Consider the following 22,186-nt stretch of genomic DNA (forward strand, 5'->3'; position numbering starts at 1 on the left):
GTATAGCCAACATCAATTTGGAAAAATTTAAATTTCAATAATAAACAAAAGCTAAGAATAGTTTATACTCTGGATGCATTTTGTTATGGATGACAAAATGAACCCAAGTATGAGTTTAACACTCCAAAATCTGCATTTGTTGCTTATAGGTTGAAATATCCAATCGAAAATTAGAATGTTTGAATATAATTGCCAACTAGCAAAAATATTTGAGCTTTTTCTATCCAAATCGGCCTTTATTTTATCTCTTTGTTTTCAATAAATCAACACAAATAAAAAAATGAAAGCAAACCATGAACTCGTGAGACTTCTCTGTAGCAGTCACCTCAGTCTTGACCGAATGCGGTTGCAAGTGAGGCTTTGATACAGTGAAACGCATGGCGAGTGTCTTTGATCACCTCGTAAATTCCAAGTTCAACCTGAAAGCTCCTAGCTGGGGCAGACTCAGATTACTTATAATCACAGTTTTCGCCGGAATATAACCAACTGTTGATCTCATTGGTGCCGGATCTTTGATTTTTTCTTGTAAAATGCTAATCAACTGTGTGCTGTTTGCAGCCCTTGGGTCCATAGTGCTGAGAGCTGCGCCTCACAATCTTTTTGCACAAGTAACAATAGTGCTTTTGGCATGCCCAGCAAAATATATGATTATTATTGCCAACCTGTGAGTTTACCAAAATTATATGGTGGAGAATCCCAGTCAGTTGATGCACCTCAATAATTTATCACACATAATTGATTATAGGCTCATGTGAGATTATATTATCAAGTTATTCAATATTCATTAGGGCTTAACTTCTCAAAAGCATGCTGTTAATTTCAATTGCTACACCGGATAATTGTTGAAAGTATGGAATAATGCTTAATTTCACCCCTGAACATATTGGGAAGTTCAGTTTAGCTCATTTGTAACTTTTTTTTCCAAATTTAATGCAAAAGTTTCAATTTAACCTCAATTTAGCTCAAAAGATAAAAGAAAATCAAGAAATGAGCTTCTTCATTTTTGGATTAAATCAAGAAATCAAGAAATTTGGCTGAAAATGTCTCATTTTTAAGCTAAATTGAGCTTAAATTGAAACTTCTTGGTTAATTTGGAGAAAAAAAATTGAAAACGGGCTAAATTGAATTTCTCAATAAGTATTGGTGTGAAATTGAACATTTAGCCATTGAAATAATCATAGTTTGGCACGAACACAGCTCTTAATTATAATCATTTTGAATTTGGACACATCACATAGGCATCATGTCAACATAGAAAAACACACTTGCTGTACATTCAACAACATCCACAGATCCAAAATGTGCCTATCTAAAGCCAGTATTTCACTAACCTTTGCATTAAATTGACCACAATTAGGGCATGAGTCACCATGCTTGGCAAAGAGCTCAGCTTGAACCTGAGCCACAATCTGACGAGCATTCATCCGCTCCTCCCACTGCCTAATTGTATCTTGTGGAAATAGTTCGCACGATCCATCCCTTCATAATACAAGTTCATTTATAGCTAAACCAATTCACAATTAAGTTTACACAATTATGTATGCAATGAAACAAAAGAAATCATGAACACATCCAAATAAATTTTTGATAAAAGAGTGAAACATGGTTCACTTACCTAAAATGATCATATCCATCAATTGCACTGTTACAGCGGTAACAGAAGTACTGCCCACAATTATTACATACCACCTTGTTGCAACCTTCAGTTCTTGAGATTGCCATCTTACAAGACGGGCATTGCTTAGCATCACGAAGTATTTCCTTCACACTAAGAAGGTCATTGATCATCTCAAGCTCCTTACGCCTTTGCTCGCCCTTGAGTTGAGATGAATTTTGGCGTTCCTGAAGGTGGAAATCAATGACATTGAAGGCATTTATTCATGAGTAATCTGGAAAATATCTTGCTAGAGCAATTATGATGCTGAAATACCAGTAAAAGGATGGAGAAAACATCAATAGAAAATGATAATCCCATAGCGCTAAAAATCCCTGAGATTTTCTGTTAAGCTCTTTATTCACCTCTTTGAAGTTATGGGCCACGTTGAATTCCTAGTCACTATAATGGGCTTTTGATCATTTTGTGGTGTTTGAAAAACTAAATTGCCATATGATGTTAAAACAACAATTATTTACTGAAGATTGTTTAAGTTGAAAAGTCAGAAGGGATAGTTGCTATTTGAAATGTGACTAGCCAAAAATAAAATAAAATAAAAAACACCGACCAGCATCAGTTTTTTATTTTTTTTTAACTTTTTCTAATTGCTATTTGAAATCGCGACTAGCTTTTGTTTAAAAAAAAAAAAAATCTTCAATGGCCATTTATGGTTTCAAACAGCAACCTTTTTCACTTGTCAACTCAACACCCTTAAATAAATAAGTCGTATGTCAACACCATATGATGAAGTTTTTCTAACACAATCAAAATATCAAAGCTCCTCTATAACTCCTATCAGTATTGCACTCCAATGTACAGTATAGTAATTACAATACTATTTATTCTTACTTATCATAAGACAGAGAAATGCTGCTTGAACTATAGAATTTGGTACAAGGAAGCTGAGAATAAGGCAGCAGATGCTTTATACAAAGTCCAGATTTCTGGTATTTATATTTCCTAACTTCTTTCATTTTTAATACTAGGATGGAATAAGCCAGAGGATCTTATAAAGACAACGATGAAGCTCCAGAGCTGCACCAAGCTTTATTAGTAAATCTATTTCAATTTTCAATTCCTAATTACACTCTCAAAGCTAGACTCTCATATTATAAAGGAGGTATCTGCAGGGAGCAACAGATTAAGGCTTAGATTAATTAAGACTTATCATCAATCTCCTATTGGAGGCACTTACAACAGACTGAGACAAGTATTTTGCACGCATGGGAAGCAAAAAATCAGTGATAGAGTGGGTTCTAACCGGTGATGCTTGCTGGAGGTTCAACTCCAAGTCTTGTATCATCTACACAGGATTTACTAAAACAATTGCCCATGCCATTACAAGCTTAGCAATCCATATCCAAAAAATTTCATTGACAAACTACCCAAATCCTAGGGGTTTGAACTTCAACCTGATTCTGGTGGTGTGAGATACAATCACTAAATGTGCTAATTTTTTGCTCTCTCTTGTCCTCAATTAGCTGGCTACATGTGCTTTGCTCAATCAATAGTGGGATAAGTGGTTGTACTTGGCAGATTGGTGGTAAAACACCAGCTTTCACTATGCTCTGGAGATGACCTGATTTCAGGCACTATATGGATGGATACCCTCCCCCTCTAGCAGTCCTGCCTAATCAATCCATTTTGGTAACTGCTGTTGAAGAATTTCTAAGTTCTAACTTCTAACTGATAGAACTCAAGAGTTTGAACATTTGAAGGAACAACTGGCAATAAACAGCAACAAAATGAAGCAATTTGCGGGCAAAAACATATCAGACAGAGAATTTCAAGTGGAAGACTGGTATACCTAAAACAAAAGCCTTGCTGACAATCAAGCATCAAATTTAGGTGATCCTCAAGCTAACAACAAAGTAGTATAGGCCATTCCAAGTGTGAGAAAACAAATTGGACCTGTGGCTTACAAGCCGCAACTATCAAAGGGTTGTCTCATACACACTATCTTTCATGCCTGATCACTCAAAAAGAAAATTGGAGACGAAACTGTGCCTCTCACCATCTCACCAGGCTCAATTCCAAGACTTCATACATTCTTGCGGACAAGGTTATACTGAAGGAGGGGGAAGTATTATGTATAGAAGAAAGGAGAATGTGGATAAGTAGATTATTCTAAGTTACTTATGCCTTTGAGGTTGTTATGCCTTTTTTATTATTTCTATATGTTTGCTTTATGCTTTTTACAACCCCCAGGCACAGCTAACAGTAGTTGGATATGGTTTGTCTTATAACAAACTATAAAATATACTGATACAATTGTAAGAGGGAATTCATTGATTGATTAATAGAAAATTCACTACTATTCTCCCTTAATACTTCTCTCTATTCTTCTTCTCCTCCTCCTTTTCCTACTCTCATATCCCTTATTACAGAGGACTGGGTTTCGGTCCTGTTATAAGTTATAGAAAGTAAATATGTTAATATAGGAAATAAATATTGATAGATGGGTCAGTTGCTTAATCTTAGGGATTGTATAATCATAGGCTTGATTTTCCTTCCTATTTAGTTACCGTCTCTCATGTATAAATAGGTTGTAATCTCTATTGTGATAGACAATAAATATTATCCTTCTACATGGTATCAAAGCCTTTTTCATAGAGATTTTTTTCTCTTTTCTCTCTCGTAAAGTTTTAAAATTTTTTTTTTGGAGACTTAGGGCTCCGTTCATTTGGGTTATCCATAAAGGGTAACATTTAGATCTCACCATCTCTGGAGTCACCACATCGACTCCTTGTCAGATTTGAGGTTTGTTTGCCGTTCGGGTGTTAGGTGGAGGTGTTTTAGTTGGTACTGTCACAGGCACTGTTCATCGGTACTGTTCATGGGTACTGTTCACGTGGTACTGTTCATCAGTACTGTTCACGCCGGGTACTGTTTTCTGATTCTGTGTTTCTTTTGTTGATATCGTTTTTGGGTTGGTTGTCCTTATGGCTGAAGTTAAAACCACCACCGTAACTGATGTGATTCCTATGATGACTAAAATCACGGAACACAAATTGAATGGATCTTCCGATCAGGGAATTTTGATATTTGCAGATGAGTATGCACAATTCATCCAATACCAGGCATCTATAAAATCTTCTAATTCCTCCTCTATCACTGCAATTGCCGAGTCAGGTAACTCTACTACATGTCTTGTGTCTTCATCCTCCAAATGGGTTATTGATTCTTTCGACGAAGCAGATTATTGGTCGAGGAAGTGAGTCAGAGGGTCTTTACGTCTTGGATCAGCAACTACCTCGATCTCCTCGATCTCTGGTATGCTCCACGCGTTTAACACCTTTTGATGTTCATTGTCGTTTAGGGCATCCTTCTCTCTCGGTTTTGAAGAAGTTATATCCACGGTTTCATTCTTTGTCTATTCTAGATTGTGAGTCTTGTCAATTTGCCAAACATCATCGTTTACCTACTCTGTCTCGAGTCAATAAATGGACTTCGTCTCCCTTTGAGTTAGTCCATTCAGATGTTTGGGGTCCTTGTCCTATTGTGTCTAAGTCTGGCTTTAAGTATTTTGTTACCTTTGTTGATGATTTCTCTCGTACTACTTGGTTATTTTTAATGAAGAGTCATTCAAAATTATTTTCTATTTTTTGTGCATTTTATGCTGAAATCCAAACCCAATTCAATACTTCCATCCGTATATTGCAAAGTGATAATGCTAAAGAGTATCTCTCTGGGGAATTTCAATCTTATTTGTTACAAAAAGGGATTCTTCATCAGTCCTCTTGTGTTGCCACTCCTTCACAAAATGGAGTTGCTGAAAGAAAAAATCGACATCTTCTTGAAGTAGCCAGAGCCCTCTTATTCCAAATGAAGGTACCTAAATGTTTTTGGGCTGATGCTGTATCCACTGCTTGTTTTTTGATCAATCGCATGCCTTCCTCTGTCCTTCATGGTGATATCCCTTATAACATTTTATTTCCCACTAAATCTTTGTTTCCTATTGAGCCGCGTCTCTTTGGTTGTACTTGTTTTGTTCGTGATGTTCGTCCACAGGTTACTAAATTGGATCCCAAATCACTCAAATGTGTCTTCCTTGGCTACTCTCGACGTCAGAAAGGGTATCGTTGTTTTTCTCCTGATCTGAATCGGTATCTTGTGTCTGCGGATGTAACATTCTTTGAGTCCACTCCGTTTTTTCCGCCATCATCTGTTTATAACACCCAGGAGGAGGAAGATGACCTCTTGTTATACACTGTTCGCTCTTCGTCTCGTCAGACTACTCCTACACCTTTCGCTCATGTGCCAGGTCGCCCTCCCATCTTTCATGTGTATTCCAGACGCTTAGAGGACTCTGACTCCGTTCCGCTACCCGCTTCTTCGTCGACCGATCCTGCTCCTACTGATCCTTCATTGTCTGATTTGGATTTGCCCATTGCTCTTCGCAAAGGTAAACGTACTTGCACTTATCCTATTTCATCTTGTGTCTCTTATGATCAATTATCCTCCTCTTCTCGTTGTTTTGTCACTGCTTTAGATTCTATTTCAATTCCCAAAACTGTTATTGAGGCTTTGTCCCATCCTGGTTGGCGTGCTGCAATGGAAGAGGAAATGATGGCCCTTGACACTAATGGTACTTGGGAGTTGATGTCCTTGCCCCCAGGAAAGCGGGCTATTGGGTGCAAATGGGTGTTTGCAGTGAAAGTAAATCCTGATGGATCTATTGCTCGCCTCAAGGCCCGTTTAGTGGCCAAAGGTTATGCACAAACTTATGGAGTTGACTATTCTGATACATTCTCCCCAGTTGCCAAGCTCGCATCTGTCCGATTGTTTATTTCCTTGGCGGCTACTCATGATTGGCCTTTGCATCAACTGGATATTAAAAATGCTTTTCTTCATGGTGATCTTCAGGAGGAGGTTTATATTGAGCAACCACCTGGTTTTGTTGCTCAGGGGGAGTCAGGTAAAGTTTGTAGACTTCGAAAATCGCTTTATGGCTTGAAACAGAGTCCTCGGGCATGGTTTGGCAGGTTTAGTGAGGTGGTCCAACAGTTTGGAGTGAAGATGAGTAAGTGTGATCACTCAGTGTTTTATAGAAATTCTGATAGTGGAGTAATTCTGCTTGTAGTATATGTGGATGATATCATTATCACAGGAAGTGACATTGCTGGCATCACATCCTTAAAAGAATTTCTTAAAACACAGTTTCATACAAAGGATTTGGGTTCCTTGAAATATTTCTTGGGAATCGAAGTTATGCGGTGTAAGAAAGGCATCTTCTTGTCTCAAAGAAAATATGTTCTTGATTTGTTGGCAGAAACAGGAAAATTGGGTGCTAAGCCTTATAGTGCCCCAATGACCCCTAACCTTCAACTTACCACAGAAGACAGTGAGCCATTTGCAGATCCTGGAAGGTATAGAAGATTAGTTGGCAAGCTGAATTATTTGACGGTGACTCGTCCTGATATTGCATATTCAGTGAGTGTGGTAAGTCAGTTTATGTCTTCTCCTACTGTTGCCCAGTGGGATGCTCTGGGACAGATTCTTTGTTACCTTAAAGGGACTCCAGGGAGAGGCCTATTCTATGGTAACCATGGGCACTCAAATATTGAATGCTTTTGTGATGCTGATTGGGCAGGCTCGAAAGTTGATAGGAGGTCAATTACTGGGTATTGTGTTTTTGTGGGAGGTAATTTGGTCTCATGGAAAAGTAAGAAGCAAAATGTGGTCTCCCGTTCTAGTGCTGAATCTGAATATCGAGCTATGACACAAGCCGTTTGTGAAATCTTGTGGGTACGTCAACTGTTGGAAGAAGTTGGGTTCACAAATTCGGTGCCTGCTAAGTTGTGGTGTGATAATCAAGCAGCTATCCACATTGCCTCCAATCCAGTATTTCACGAGAGGACTAAACACATCGAGATTGATTGTCATTTTGTTCGTGAAAAGGTCCAACAAAAGATAATATCAACAGGACATATCCGAACTGGAGAACAATTAGAAGATATTTTCACTAAAACTCTAAATGGGAATCGAGTTGATTATATATGTAACAAGTTGGGCATGATTAACATTTATGATCCAACTTGAGGGGGAGTGTTATAAGTTATAGAAAGTAAATATGTTAATATAGGAAGTAAATATTGATAGATGGGTCAGTTGCTTAATCTTAGGGATTGTATAATCATAGGCTTGATTTTCCTTCCTATTTAGTTACCGTCTCTCATGTATAAATAGGTTGTAATCTCTATTGTGATAGACAATAAATATTATCCTTCTACAGGTCCAAACACCTGAGCCACTAGGAAAATTTGAACTAAAAAGGTACCATTAACATTACAAAGGCCTAAGATTTTGCTTTCAAAGCAGGGACCCTGTTTTCTGGCTTCCAAAAAAATATTTTAGCTTTCCTGAGCTCAACTGCTCCACTCTTGGATTATGATTTATGAACTTTCCTTCTCCTAAGTGTTTATGAAAAATTTTTCGGAGGAATTTTTAATTATGTTAAATTTAGGTCAGGCCTAACTCACCCCAAAAGTTAGCTCAAGTGGGAGGATTGCCAATGGCTCATATAAGCGGCACATTACCCCCTTCCACAACCGATATGGGATTCAACACACCCCTCATGTCCAGAATTTTACTGGTGCGTGACATATTTATGGGAGGCCCAACATCAGATGGAAATGCTCTGATACCATGTTAAATTTAAGCCAAGCCTAACTCATCCCAAAAGCTAGCTTAGTGGGAGGATTGCCTATGGCTCATATAAGGGACACATTACCCCTTTCCACAACTGATGTGGGATTCAACAAATTCTATTTCAATTCAATTAATTTTTACACGATTTGAGTAATTATACACAGAATTAACCTAAATTAGATATATTTACAATAAGAATAACATCCCTATAATCAAGCCCTATAATCAAATCTAATTAGGATCCTAAAGATCGAAATCCTCCTAATTAGAAACCTTCTATGTTGGTCAACACTCCCAAATTGGTGCATAGATATCACACATGCCCAACTTGGTATGATAGGTCTTGTTGCTGAGCCCTTTGGTGAATACATCAGCTTGCTACCTATTCATAAGAAGTTACACGATCTAATCTCAAGACACCATTTATTAATTTCTCTTTAATGAAGTGTCGATCAATCTCTATGTGCTTCGTTCGGTCATGTTGAAACAGATTGTAAGCTATATTGATGGCACTTTTGTGATTTGTTATCATGAGCAGTTTATCCCTCTCCAATAATTTCAATTCCTCCAACAATCTCTACAACTATAGGAGTTCACAAACACCTTGTGCCATTGTTCTATATTCAAGCTCAGCACTTGATCGAGCAACAGGACTTTACTTTTTGCTTATCCAGATGACAAGGTTTCCTCCCACAAGTGTGCAATAACCACTAGTCGACCTCCTATCATCAATGGATCCAGCCCAATCTGCATCTTTGAATAAGTGTATGCAAAGATAACTGCGTTTAGAAATAAGAGACCTTTTCCAGAGCAGACTTCAAATATCGCAAAATGTAAAAAACAGTTTGCACATGAGACTCACGAGGATCATGCATAATTGACTAACTAACCTGATTGCATATGCTATGTCTGGTCGAGCATGCGAAAGATAAATCAATCTACCTACCAACCTCTGATATTTGCCAATATCCACTGATTCACCAATCCCTACTTGTAGCTTGTGATTGTTTTCAATGGGAGTTTCTACTAATTTGCAGCTTAACATACCAGTTTTTTTAAAAAAATCCATAATGTACTTCTTCTGAGAAATAAAAATACCCTTCTTTGATCTGGCAACCTCGATTCTTAAGAAATATTGAAGTTTTCTTAGATATTTAATTTCGAACTCCTGAGCCAAAATTTTTTCAATAGAGTCATATCTTGAGTGTCATCTCTTGTTATTACTATGTCCTTAACATAGACTATGAGAAGAGTTTTTTTTTTTTTTTTTTTGAGATGTGTGATAAATAGAGTATGGTCAGCATTGCTTTGTTGATAGCCAAAGAGAATCATAGTTATGCTGAATGAAATCTTTGATGAAAAGAAGAAAAAGAGAGCAAAAGATTTGAGAGAAAATGCTTGATTATTCCCCTCAAGCCAATTGGGTTATATATACTACTTATAAGAGTACATACTAGATAAGAAAATAAATTAATTCCCTAATTATAGCCTAATCATATCCCAATCATATCACACAATCATATCCCTAATTATAAGTACAAATCTAGGCTATTTACAGAAATAATCTCAACACTCCCCTTCAAGTTGGAGTATACATATCATATGCTCCAAGCTTGTTACAAATATACTCGATTCGTGGTCCTCGAAGTGATTTTGTGAAAACATCAGCTAGCTAATCATTTGAGTTGACAAAGCTAGTAGAAATGCATCCGGACTCAATCTTTTGCCTAATAAAATGGCAACCCACCTTTATATGCTTCGTCCTCTCATGAAAAACTGTATTTGATGCAATATGGAGGGCAGCTTAATTATCACATATCAACTTCATTTGGCTAGTATTGCTATATTTCAATTCCTGAAGGAGTTGCTTCAACTAGATGAGTTCGCATGTTGCTAAAACCATAGCTCGATATTTTGCTTCTGCACTTGATCTGGCAACCACACTCTGTTTTTTACTTTTTCAGGATATGAGATTCCCTCCAATCATAATACAATATCCTGAAGTAGATCGTCTATCTGAAGGGGAACCTGCCCAATCTGCATCAGAATAGCCAACAATTTGTGAGTGACCCTTGTTCTCATAGAGTAGACCTTTTCCTGGAGCTCCTTTGATATATATATAAGAATGCGAATGACTGCATCCCAGTGACTACTGTATGGAGTTTGAAAAAATTGACTAACCACACTTACAGCAAGGGAAATATCTGGTCGTGTGATAGTGAGATAATTGGGCTTACCGACTAATCTTTTGTATCTAGCAAGATTTTTAAGTGGCTCCCCCTGTTCAGGAACAAGCTTAACATTTGGATCCATGGGAGTGTCCACATGTCTACAGTCTAACATGTATGTTTCTTCCAATATATCCAAAACATATTTCCGTTGAGAAATTGCAATACCTATTTTAGACTGTGCCACTTCAATTCCCAAGAAATATTTCAGTTTCCCCATATCTATAGTTTGGAAATGACTGAACAAATGTTGCTTAAGTTAAGAGATTTCATCATGATCATTTCCTGTAATGACAATATTATCAACATAGACCACCAAGTAGATGCATCTATCACCATTATAACGAAAAAATACAGAATGATCAGAATTACTTCGAGACATTCCAAACTGTTGAACTACAGTGCTAAATTGTCCAAACCATACTCTTGAAGACTGTTTTAGCCCATACAAAGAGCGCCAAAGACGACATACTAAGCTTCACTCCCCCTGAGCAACAAACCCTAGAGGTTGCTCCATATAAACTTCTTCAGCGAGCTCTCCATGAAAAAAGGCATTTTTAATGTCTAGTTGATGCAGGGTCCAGTGATTAATAGCAGCCAATGAGATAAGGAGGCGAACAGAAGCTATTTTGGCTACGGGAGAGAAAGTATCACTGTAATCAAGCCCAAAAATCTGTGTGTAACCTTTAGCTACAAGACGAGCTTTAAGGCAATCAATTTTGCCATCAAGTTCCACCTTAACTGTGTAAACCCATCGACAACCAACAGTAGACTTACCAGATGGTAAGGATACCAGTTCCCAAGTTCCATTGTTATGCAGAGCAGTCATTTCCTCAACCATGGCATTACACCAACCAGGATGATCCAATGCTTCTCTAACTGTCTTGGGTATGGAGACAGCAGAGACAAAAGTATAATAGGAAGGAGACAAACGATGGTAACTCACAAAATTATAAATGGGATGAGGATTTTGGGAAGAGCGAATACCTTTTCGAAGAGCAAGAGGAGGATTAGCTGTTGTTGTTGAAGGCATGACCGAAGTAGGTGATGACTGAACAAGAGGTGAGTCATTAGAAGTACCTGCATTCGGGAGAGAAATGCCATTGTTATTAGCAAATGGGTGAGAACGACGTGTATAGACCTGAAGAGGTGGCATAGGAATGGGAGATGGACACACTTGCAGCAAAGAAGAAATAGGAGGCGGAGGTACAGGCAAAGCGCTAGGGACAAAAGTTTTGTGTGTTGGACTAGAAGAAAAGTAAGGAGAGGTTTCAAAAAAGGTGACATCTGCAGACACAAAATATCTGTTAGTAGTAGGATCATAGCATTTGTAACCTTTTTGAAGCCGTGAATAGTCGAGAAAGACACATTTAACTGATTTGGGTTGGAGTTTGTCTTTGCTAGGAGTATGATCATGAACAAAGCATATACATCCGAAAACATGTAGAGACAATTGGGTGGAATTCTGGTTAGGAAATAGAACAAAATGAGAACTTTGATGCTGCAAAATAGAGGAAGGCATTCGGTTAATCAAGTAATAGGCGGTGAGAACAGCTTCCCCCAAAAACGCAACGGAACATTGTGATGTAGGAGTAAAGTGCGGGCTATTTCAATTAAATGCCGATTTTCCCGCTCAGCAACTCCATTTTGTTATGGGGTATAAGAGCAAGAAGTTTGGTGAGTAATACCCTGAGTAGACAAGAAATGGGTGAATGAGGAAGATAAATATTCTCTTGCATTATCACTTCGCAGTATCTTAATGCGAACACCAAATTGATTATGAATTTCAGCATAAAACTTTTGAAAAATAAGGAACAAATCAGAACGATTTTTTATCAGAAAAAGCCAAGTGGTCATCAATAAAGGTAACAAAATATTGAAATCCCAGAGTTGTACTAACCCGACTTGGACCCTAAATATATGAATGAACAATGTCAAACATAAAACTGGCCCTATTATTGATTCGCTTGAGAAAAGAAGCTCGAATTTGCTTCCCGAGTTGACAAGACTCACATTCTAAAGAAGACAAGGAAGAGAGGCTAGGAACCAGTTTTTGTAAGTTGTTCAGACTTGGATGTCCCCAACGACTATGAATGAGTTCAGCGGAGGTGGAAGATACAAAAGCAATTGGAGAGTTAGAAGTGGAAAAATAGTACAATCCTTGTGACTCATATCCTGCTCCAATCATCTTTCCAGTACTCGATCCTGCACAACCACAGATTCAGTAGTAAAGATGACTGAACAGTGAAGATCTTTAGTCAATTTACTAACAGAGATTAGATTGTATGGACAGTCACGGGTAAATAAAACATTAGTCAAAGGGATAGAAGCAAGGAGATATACGTTACCGATCTCTTTAACTTGAGTTTGTGAACCATCAGCTAATGTGACTTTAGATGGTGTGGAAGGTGAAACAAGAGTAGAGAAAAGAAAGGGATTACTAGATATATGATCAGAAGCACCAGAGTCGAGGATCCATGATCCAATGGGTAAAGACTTGGTTAGATAAGTAAAAGAATTACCAGAATGGGCAATATTTGATTGGGCCATGGAGACTAAATTTGCATATGTCAAAAAAGAAGGATCTGCGCCTGTGAATAGTAAATCCAACGTTAGATGGACTGGACAAGCGATCGGATCTACTGGGCTAGAGTCGCCGGCGTGAAACGATCACCGGAAGATGGTGCACGCGTCCGCGCGTGGCTAGAGGGCGTGTGAAGGTGGGCTGAACAAGCGACTGGACCTGCTGGGCTGGAGTCGCTAGCGCCCGGCGATGCTGGAGGAAGAATCACCGGCGTGAAATGGTCATCGAAAGATGGTGCACGCGCCGGCGCGTGGCCAGAAACAAGCTGCTTGGGGTGGCGCGTGGGGCCGAATCTGAAGGCGGTGCTTCATCGGAAAGCAGATCGGAAGCTGGCGTGGAGAATGGGCTACGCTTGGCTGGAGACAGGCTACTTTGGGTGGCGCATGGAGGCGCGTGGGGCCGGATCTGGAGACAGTGCTTCACCGAAAAGCAAATCGGAAGCCAGCGTGAAGAATGGGCTGGGTGGTGGGACTAACTGATTTTCAGAAAGTCACCAAAGCAAGGTGACAGATCTGCCACTCAAAGGTGAACCAAGTTTCTTGACTCTAATACCTGAAACCTTTGATGAAAAGAAGAAAAAGAGAGCAGAAGATTTGAGAGAAAATACTTGATTATTCCCCTCAAGCCAATTGGGGTATATATACTATTTACAAGAGTACATATTAGGTAAGAAAATAAATTAATCCCTTAATTATAGTCTAATCATATCCCAATCATATCACACAATCATATCCCAATCATATCACACAATCATATCCCTAATTATAAGTACAAATCTAGGCTATTTACAGAAATCATCTCAACACTGAATATAAAACCAAGCAATGAGTAATTGCTTCAACCCACACAAAGCCTTCCTTAGCCTGCATACCCTTGCGTTTTTTCATTAGCAAATCTAGGAGGGATTTCCATATACACTTCATTCTCTAAGTTTTTATGGAGAAATGCATTTTTCACATCAAATTGTTATAGGTCCCAGTCAAAATTAGCAGCGCAAAATAGCAAAATTCTTATTGAATTCATTTTGGCAACAAGGGCAAATGTCTACTAGTAATCCACTCTATAGGTTTGAGTGTATCTCTTGACAACTAGTCTGACCTTGAATCTTTCAATTGATCCATCTGCTTTGTGTTTCACGGTGAACATCCATTTGTAACCAATTTGTTTTTTTCCTGGTAGAAGAGACACCAACTCACAAGTCTTATTTTTAGTCAAGACTTTCATTTCTTCGGTCATTACTCCCTTTCAGTTAGAATCTTTGAAAGTTTCATTTTAATCCTATGGGTTAGACACAAAGAAAAGGCTTTATAGGATGGAGACAAAAAATCATAAAGGAGAAAGTTAGAAATAGTGTTTTATGCAAGACCTAACTCATTTTTTGAGCAATTGATTTATTTAGATCATAAATAGACTCAAGGTTTAGAGTTGACTCATCAAATAGAGAATGGAAAAATTCATGACATTGAGTAGGCTGCACAATGGCTTTTTTTGCTTCTGTTTTGTTGTCTCTTTTCGAGTATTTCCTTAAATCTGATTTATCCGAACGCTCAATTATCTTTTACTGATCACCAATAATCTCCCTCTGTATAGTAATCTCTAAAAGAGTTATAGGACTAGGAATCATCTCTTCTCTCTCATTGTCCTCCTCTTGAAAAGGTGATAGGGTAATACTGTAACATCCATTCTGACAAAGTATTTTTTAAATGGAGAATGGTAATACTTTGTAACCCTTCTGTGTGGGAGAGTACCCAACAAACACATATTTAAGAACTCTTGGATCGAGCTTCCCACCTGTCCTATACGAACAAAACACGTGTATCTAAAGATTATAAACACCTTTGGTGGAACAGTACAAGCATTTTTCTCTTGTAATACCTCTAAAAGACTTTTAAAGGCAAGAGTTTTTAGAAGTATTTTATTAATGAGATAAGCTGCAACTAAGACTGCATCTCTCCAATAGGTTTTTGGAAGGTTCATGGTGAAAAGAAAATATCGGGCTACTTCCAACAGGTACCTATTTTTTTTCCAACACCACCATTTTGAACATTAGTGTAAGGACAACTAGTTGGATGTAGTATCCCATTAGACTCTATATAAGCATAAAAACGGTCATCCATATACTCTGTACCATTTTATCTTATCATCAAATTGAGTACAAATCATCTTGTGAAAATATCAAAAGCAAGAAACCACATCACTCTTTGCCTTTATCAAATAAACTCAAATCATGCGAGTGAAGCAATCAATAAAAGTAACAAACCAACGACTACCAAATAGTGAGCGTTTGAGTAGGTCCCCCAAACGTCATAATAGATAGTCACAAAGGGGATCGTAATCCTATTATTATTGGAGGGATAAAAGGTTCATGTATGCTTAGTATACTCACAAGCATCACAAACTAAAAAACCACACTAAGTCTTGGAAAATAAATCAGGATAAAGTTTATCTAAAATAAAAAAGGAGGGGTGTCCTAACCGTCGATGCCACTGTATGATTTCCTAGTTGACATCCTGATTTCTTCCAAAAATAATCCGAGTTGAATTCAAACCCAGATTCCCTTCCAATATATATAAGCTATTGTGCAGTGTACCATAGCTAATCCTCTTCTTAATTTAGGTCCTAAATAACACAATAATCAAGAAAAAACTCAATTTTACAGTTAAGAGTTTTGGTAAGAACAATGATAGATAAAAGATTAATAGAAAAATGAGGAATATGGGGAACAAAGAATAACTTAATACTGGAAGTACAAACAATCGATCTGATTCTAGAGACAAGATCTGATTCTAGAGACAAGAACAAAAGAACCATCAGCTATTCTTACTGTGTCCTTTTGTAGACACGGAAGGTAATTAAGGAAGCATTTAGAGGAATCTGTCATGTATCTATATGAACCAAAATCAATAATCCATGGAGCAGTATAAAAAATACATACAACACCTCCATTAGTGCCTTTCTTATCTGCTATTTTAAAGGTAAAAAAGGACCAGCAACACAAAGAGGCAAGAACAATCAAGTTACTATTAAAACACCTCAAAAAACAAAAAAGGAGAATTCGGTCATGGAACTGGCCAGTCAAAGGCGTGACATGCCAAAAAGAGAATCCGAAGAAAGGCTCACGCACCGGCGCTTGGAAGGAGACGCAGAAGGCTATGGCCACATATGAGGATAAGGGTGAGCATTTGGTCGATTTGGTTCAAAACCAAACCGAACCGAATAAACCGAAAACCAAAATTTTAGTATTTATGAAAACCGAACCGAACCGATTTTAGTCAAAAACTGAATCGAACCGAAGCAGTCTGATTCGGTTCGATTCAGTTCGGTTTGATCGGTTTTGATTTTTAATAAATTTTTTATTTTTTACACTTTATTTTTAATATTTTAAAATTTAATTAAAATATTTTAATCTTAATATAATTTAATTTCTCTATATTATTGAAAATAACATATTATTATCACTAATCGGTTCGATTTGGTTTTTTTGATTTTTTTTCTGATCAAAATTGAACCGAATCGAAATAATCAAAATTTTTGAAATTAAAAACCGAATCGAACCGAATTGAATAAAAAACCGAACCAAATTTTGAAATTAATTCGGTTCGGTCGGTTTTTTCGGTTTGAACCGAATACTGCTCACCCCTATACGAGGACACGCGCATGCTTGGAGCGAGGTCGCATCGTGGGGGATCGACCGGAAATTTGATGGGCTTTCCTTCAGGACAAATGGTGTCGAACAACTCCCCTGATATAGTCGTCTAGAAGTTTGACCTATTAGTTAGCCTTAACTTTTTGTGACAGATTTGAAACCTATGCCAATTAAAGTGGCAAGGCTATAATACCATAAAGAATTTTGAGATGAGTTTTTAATTATATTTCAATTAAATTGATTTTTACAAAGTTTGAATATTTATACACAAAAAATCAACCTAACTTAGGAATATAAGAATAAAATCATCATTATCAAGCCTAATTAGGATCCAAAAATCTGAATTCTTCCTAATTACGAACCTTCTATATTGGTCAAACAGTTTATAATTTCTTATCTTTAAACTTCTAAAAACCAAAAAAAAAAGCAAGGAGATTCTCAGCAGCAAATGCCTATTAGCTATTGGTTTTCCTTCACAAAGAAAAGGATAATGACAAAACTGTGATCACATACTTTGAGGATGCTTATTATGAACTTTGGCCCACACTTTCATGTCAATTTTAAATGCCGAAAAGGTCTAAAATCTCATTTCAGGTGAAGACACGACCACTGATACTACCTGTATCCCAAAATGATTGTCATAATTTACTTTATACTAGCACACTTTTCAGAGTTTTTCCTTTTATACCCTCACTATTAAAAAAAATTGGCAGCTTTCTCTTTATTTAGAGTTGTTTGTCTTGCTATAGAGTTAACGACTAATGAGTGTTAAAAAGAAAAATCACTCGGAATTTTCTTTTCGCCTTATGAAACCAGGCATATATTTCGGGACATCCTAAAATGACATATGGAAAACCTTTCTGAGCCGGATATGGTATTTCTTTAATCAATTGAGTTGATATTGAGCCCAAAGCAATTCCAGTTGGAGCCTAACAGAATATTATTGCATTAAATTATATATTACATTAATAGTCACTTCATCACTTGAAAGGTGGTCTTACAACTGCAGTTGTAACTAATTCACGAAGAGCCAAAAATATTCACCCTTTTTTTTAACTAATGAACTGTACTAACCAGACCAGATGAAAACTGTGGATAAAATTTGTAAAGCTTCTCACTGGTTAAATAAAGCTCCTCACTAGTTAAAATTTCTTACTGCAAGGAATAATATGCATTTCCCAGAAGATGTGCAGCATAACAATGATTCTTCAAGCGAGTATTTGAAATTTACCTCTAAGATACGAAGCTTTAGTTCCGGTGTTAGACATGCTATGCCAACATGGCGTCGCTCCCTGCAAAGCGTACAAAAGTTAAAGAAGCACTTTGAGCATTGTGCATGCTGGTCTTCATCTTCTATGCAGGGTGTTTCACATCGTGGACAATAGGCAACATCAGACATGGACTCAAGTGTTTTTTGTAACATTAAGGACTCCCAAAGCTCATATTCTTCGTCGCCAAGCAGTCGTTTCAATAAACTGGGGGGGACCATACCCCCACATTTTGCATCTGGACATTGAAGTTTGTTCACAGTGCCTTCTGCAACATGCATGTCAGAATAAGTCTTCATGCATTTCCAACAGAAAAAGTGCTGACATGGTAGCCTGGCAAAGTCACTGCCTGTTAAGAGAAATATACAAAAGGTTAAAAAAATCTATGATAGAAAAACAGAGATAATAGACTCTGGGGTTTTGGGGATTCCTCGTCTCTGCCCCTCTGCAACCCCACCCCCAACCAAAACTAAAAAATAAAATAAAATTCTTTTAAATGAATGTCTTGTAATTACTAAAAGTAAAGGTATCTTCCCCCATTGGCATCACAAAGCATCTTTAACTTTTTTAATTTTTACTGCATTGAACTACTGTTTCTTAGTTGAGAAATTGGCAAGCTCTCAAAAGATTAACATACCAGTATATTCATTGTAACAGATGATACATTCATGTAGGTTTTTGCGAAAGTTCTCTTGGTACTGCTCATCATTATAACTTTTCATTGAAGGAATGTCGACATCAGGGGAGACACTTCCTGAAATTGCACGCTGGTCTGCAGTATGTTTCATGCCATAAGGACCAAGCATTATCTCCTTATCAACCCCAAGATATGAAAGAGAGGAATTCTGTAACCATTCCACCCATTGATAGATAACTTCCTGCCCTGATTGTTCCATCCAAAGTTTATCCAGCACGGAGCAGAGATTGAAAATCCTAATGGAATCCAACCACTGAACTGAGATGGTGAAGTAAGGTGGCAGGTGGCTTGGGTATGACTTAGGTAATAAGCATGTTAAGACAATTGGTGGAAGAAATTGGACTTTGAATGAGTAAGAGAATTCATCTGAGCTTTCTCTTTTCATCACAAGATCACCAAATGAATTAAGCTTAGCAATTACAGTAAGTTCAGCAGGAGGTTCAATATCAATGTGAATCTGCAACATAAAACACAGGTATTTGATTATTCATGTCTTCACAACATGGAAGAATGATATCCAATTATAGGTTAGCAGAGTAACCTGAAATGACCTTAGGCCTCCTTGTTTGTCAACAATGAGGGCATTCTCTCCAAAAATGGATTCCATAGCAAGCAACTGCAGAAAAGTAAGGATATGTATAAGATATCAGGAAAAAGGCAACTGGGGAACAGAATAATCATGAAGACCTTCAAACTGCTTCTACTCCAAACCAACTGCTGGAATTTTTTTTTTTTTTTAATTCATTCAGCCATTTTCACAAAATAATTTGATGTGCAAAAAAATCAGAAGGATAGTCCAAATTATCAGATTTTTTTTTTTATGAAAACTAGATTTTGCAAGCTAAACCCAAAATTTAAGTTGATCAATTACACGTATGTTAACAAGCATAGATGGAGCCTCTAAACTAGTAGAAACTATTTATTCCTTCATAAATAACTAAGGATGGAAACAACTTATAATTAATTTATAACACAGATACAGGCAACTTACAAAGACTGGCATTTAGTTGGGGAAAAAACAAGATAAGGGGTTAGGAAGACAGCCAACCAAACATGTTATTTTTTGTATTAACTATCCAATCAATCCATTTAGAATCAGATCACATATCCTTTAACCTGCAAACATTTGCAAGAAAAAAGGCACATGTTCAGAGGGGGAGAGAGAAATTATTTTCCTTGCAGAATTTCTATATCCTTATATTTATTGTTCTTCAGGTTTAACAACAATGAACAATATATGTTTAAAAACAATACTTTGTCAAACAATCAGTGTCAACTACCAGTGATCTGGAATCCGTCTTCCAGGCAAAGCAAATTGCAAATTATCTGTATCAAATGTGAACTAAAGTGCTAGATGGTGGTGCATGTTAATGTTAAATCCCTGCCCCAACTCACATGGAGGATGGATAAAAGTGAAGCCATATGTGTGATGAACTGGGTGCAAGAAGGGAATCCATGGTATCATACCTAGCCTAGTTACTTGGCAGTGGCTGAGTTTGTAGTTTTCAAGTTCTAACAAGGAAAAGGCAAGGAGAACTTTGTCTAATATATACAGACTGCCACAGTCGCTGATTATCTTCAATCTTTAGTCTATTTTGATAATCTATAGATTTATATTTTAATATTATTTCATGTAAGCTGAGATCTTAACCTCATATGCTAAAGGTTCACCAGTGAAAAATTGAACTAATATTGACAGAATCATAATTATATCCTTTTGCACTTCAAGTTTATGAACCAATTATAAGCTTTAACATAGTGTTTGCTTAAAATTAATTACAAAATATTCATTTTGAATGAATTCTAATTAAAAATCATTTAAAATAAATTCCACTGTTCGATATGCTACAATTTGAAATGTGGAATTAATTGAATTCCTTATAATTCAAGTTTGGTGTATTTTTTAAATTAAAATTCATTCATTCCCCCTTCCTAAGCTAGCCTCAAAAATAAAATAACATAAAATAAAAATTACAATGTCCTCTGTCAAAAGAATTCTTGTATGTGCGTGTGTATAAATGGGAAAGTCTATTTAATAACACAAATAATGTCATTACCTAAGTGAATAATAGAGTTTTGTTTATAACATGGAATTTTATTTTTGGAATTCAATTCTAAAATTTTTACAAACCAAACATATGAAACATGGAATTTATTTGAATTTTCAACAGAGTTCCACAAAAAATTTTGTGAAACTCATTTGAAGAAAACAGCCCCAAAGAGTTTGTATACATTGTTTCAACAAAGCCGAACGGAGCAAAAGTTAAACCAATATACTGTTTTGTGCTATTGAACTGGCAGTAAGCACTCTCTACAATATAATAATGTATGCAACTGCACCTCAATAAGCTCTATGCAACACACATCAAATCCAAATATGCATAACAATTCAACAAAAAGACAATTAAATCATAGCTCCAAATCAACAACTCCTCAAAGTTCATCAAATTACCTCATCCTCCTGCCTCTGATCATTGGTCCTCAGCTGCTCCTCAGACAATTCTGGCTCCTTCACACCTAACCGCAACTTTTCTAATCTACTCACGACATCACCTACTACATTCTCAGGTTCGTTGCTCTTTTCATTTGATTGCAAATAATCCGTTTCCTCGTTTTCTAGCTCCTCATTCGCTTTTTCACCAAATTTCGAAGAACCGACTTCAGAACTCAAAGAAATCGGCTCAACGTTCGAAGAGGTTGTTTCAAATTTTGGAGAACTCACTTCAGCGTTCACAGAATCCACAGGATATTTCGAGGTATTGACCTCAGAAATCTCCATAAACGCTTTTGTGGGGGCATATTTACGTGCGACCCACTTGGGATTTCGATGAGGTTTAGAGCCCTGAGCATGTTGCGGAGAAGAAGTTGATGAAAAGGAAGAGAATTCAGCAGTGGACTGCTGATGTTGATCCTGAGGCTGGTGAGGAAGAGCTTCGTGGGTCGACTTTTCAACAAGACGGTGGTGGTGCTGATAGCCACCTCGTCTCTTAGTCCTACGCATGGTGGAACTGCGCGAAGAGAAGGTTTCTGGAGGTTGGACTGAAGATTAGCGTTTAATATCAACAGAGGAAGCTGGATTTGATTTATCAACAAAAAAAAAAAAAAGCTGGATTTCTTGATAAATTACAAAAAAAAAATTTTGGGATATTATTAAAATTTACAAATCAATAGTTTGATATTTAAATGTCTTCGTAAAAAAAATTAATTGTCAATAAATAGTACCTCCATTAAAACTTGAAATAATTAATATTTCTCAAATTTTAATTTATTAATTAAATAATTATTTTATTTATATTTAAATAATATTATATACTCACAGATATAATTTGATAGAAAATACATATATTTTACATCCTTAATTTTTAATATCATTTTAAAAAATAAAACTTGAAATAATTAATATTTCTCAAATTTTAATTTATTAATTAAATAATTATTTTATTTATATTTAAATAATA

At 36.8% G+C, this 22,186-nt stretch overlaps 1 protein-coding gene across 1 annotated transcript; it reads right to left on the reverse strand.

Annotated features, from left to right (window-relative positions):
* Window positions 1-156: 156 nt before the first annotated feature.
* On the reverse strand, window positions 157-21,792 carry LOC110605490 (E3 ubiquitin-protein ligase RNF14). Its single transcript, XM_021744093.2, has 7 exons — window positions 21,181-21,792; window positions 19,270-19,344; window positions 18,669-19,185; window positions 17,995-18,380; window positions 1,616-1,842; window positions 1,332-1,479; window positions 157-662 (listed from the first exon to the last, which is right to left on the reverse strand). The coding sequence occupies exons 1-7, from the start codon at window positions 21,727-21,729 to the stop codon at window positions 534-536; spliced, it is 2,031 nt and encodes a 676-aa protein (XP_021599785.1). The 5' UTR covers window positions 21,730-21,792; the 3' UTR covers window positions 157-533.
* Window positions 21,793-22,186: the final 394 nt, after the last annotated feature.

This window comes from Manihot esculenta, chromosome 17 (assembly GCF_001659605.2).
Source record: "Manihot esculenta cultivar AM560-2 chromosome 17, M.esculenta_v8, whole genome shotgun sequence".
NCBI classification, from domain to species: domain Eukaryota; kingdom Viridiplantae; phylum Streptophyta; class Magnoliopsida; order Malpighiales; family Euphorbiaceae; genus Manihot; species Manihot esculenta.

What these genes read in the sequence shown, in the direction of transcription:
- LOC110605490 (XM_021744093.2), bottom strand. Translation starts at nt 21,729, where the DNA reads ATGCGTAGGACTAAGAGACGAGGTGGCTATCAGCACCACCACCGTCTT. An exon ending in CTGTTACAATGAATATACTG is followed by an intron (nt 18,381 to 18,668) that starts GTATGTTAATCT and finishes TTCTCTTAACAG; the next exon opens with GCAGTGACTTTGCCAGGCTA. An exon ending in GATGGATATGATCATTTTAG is followed by an intron (nt 1,480 to 1,615) that starts GTAAGTGAACCA and finishes TGTATTATGAAG; the next exon opens with GGATGGATCGTGCGAACTAT.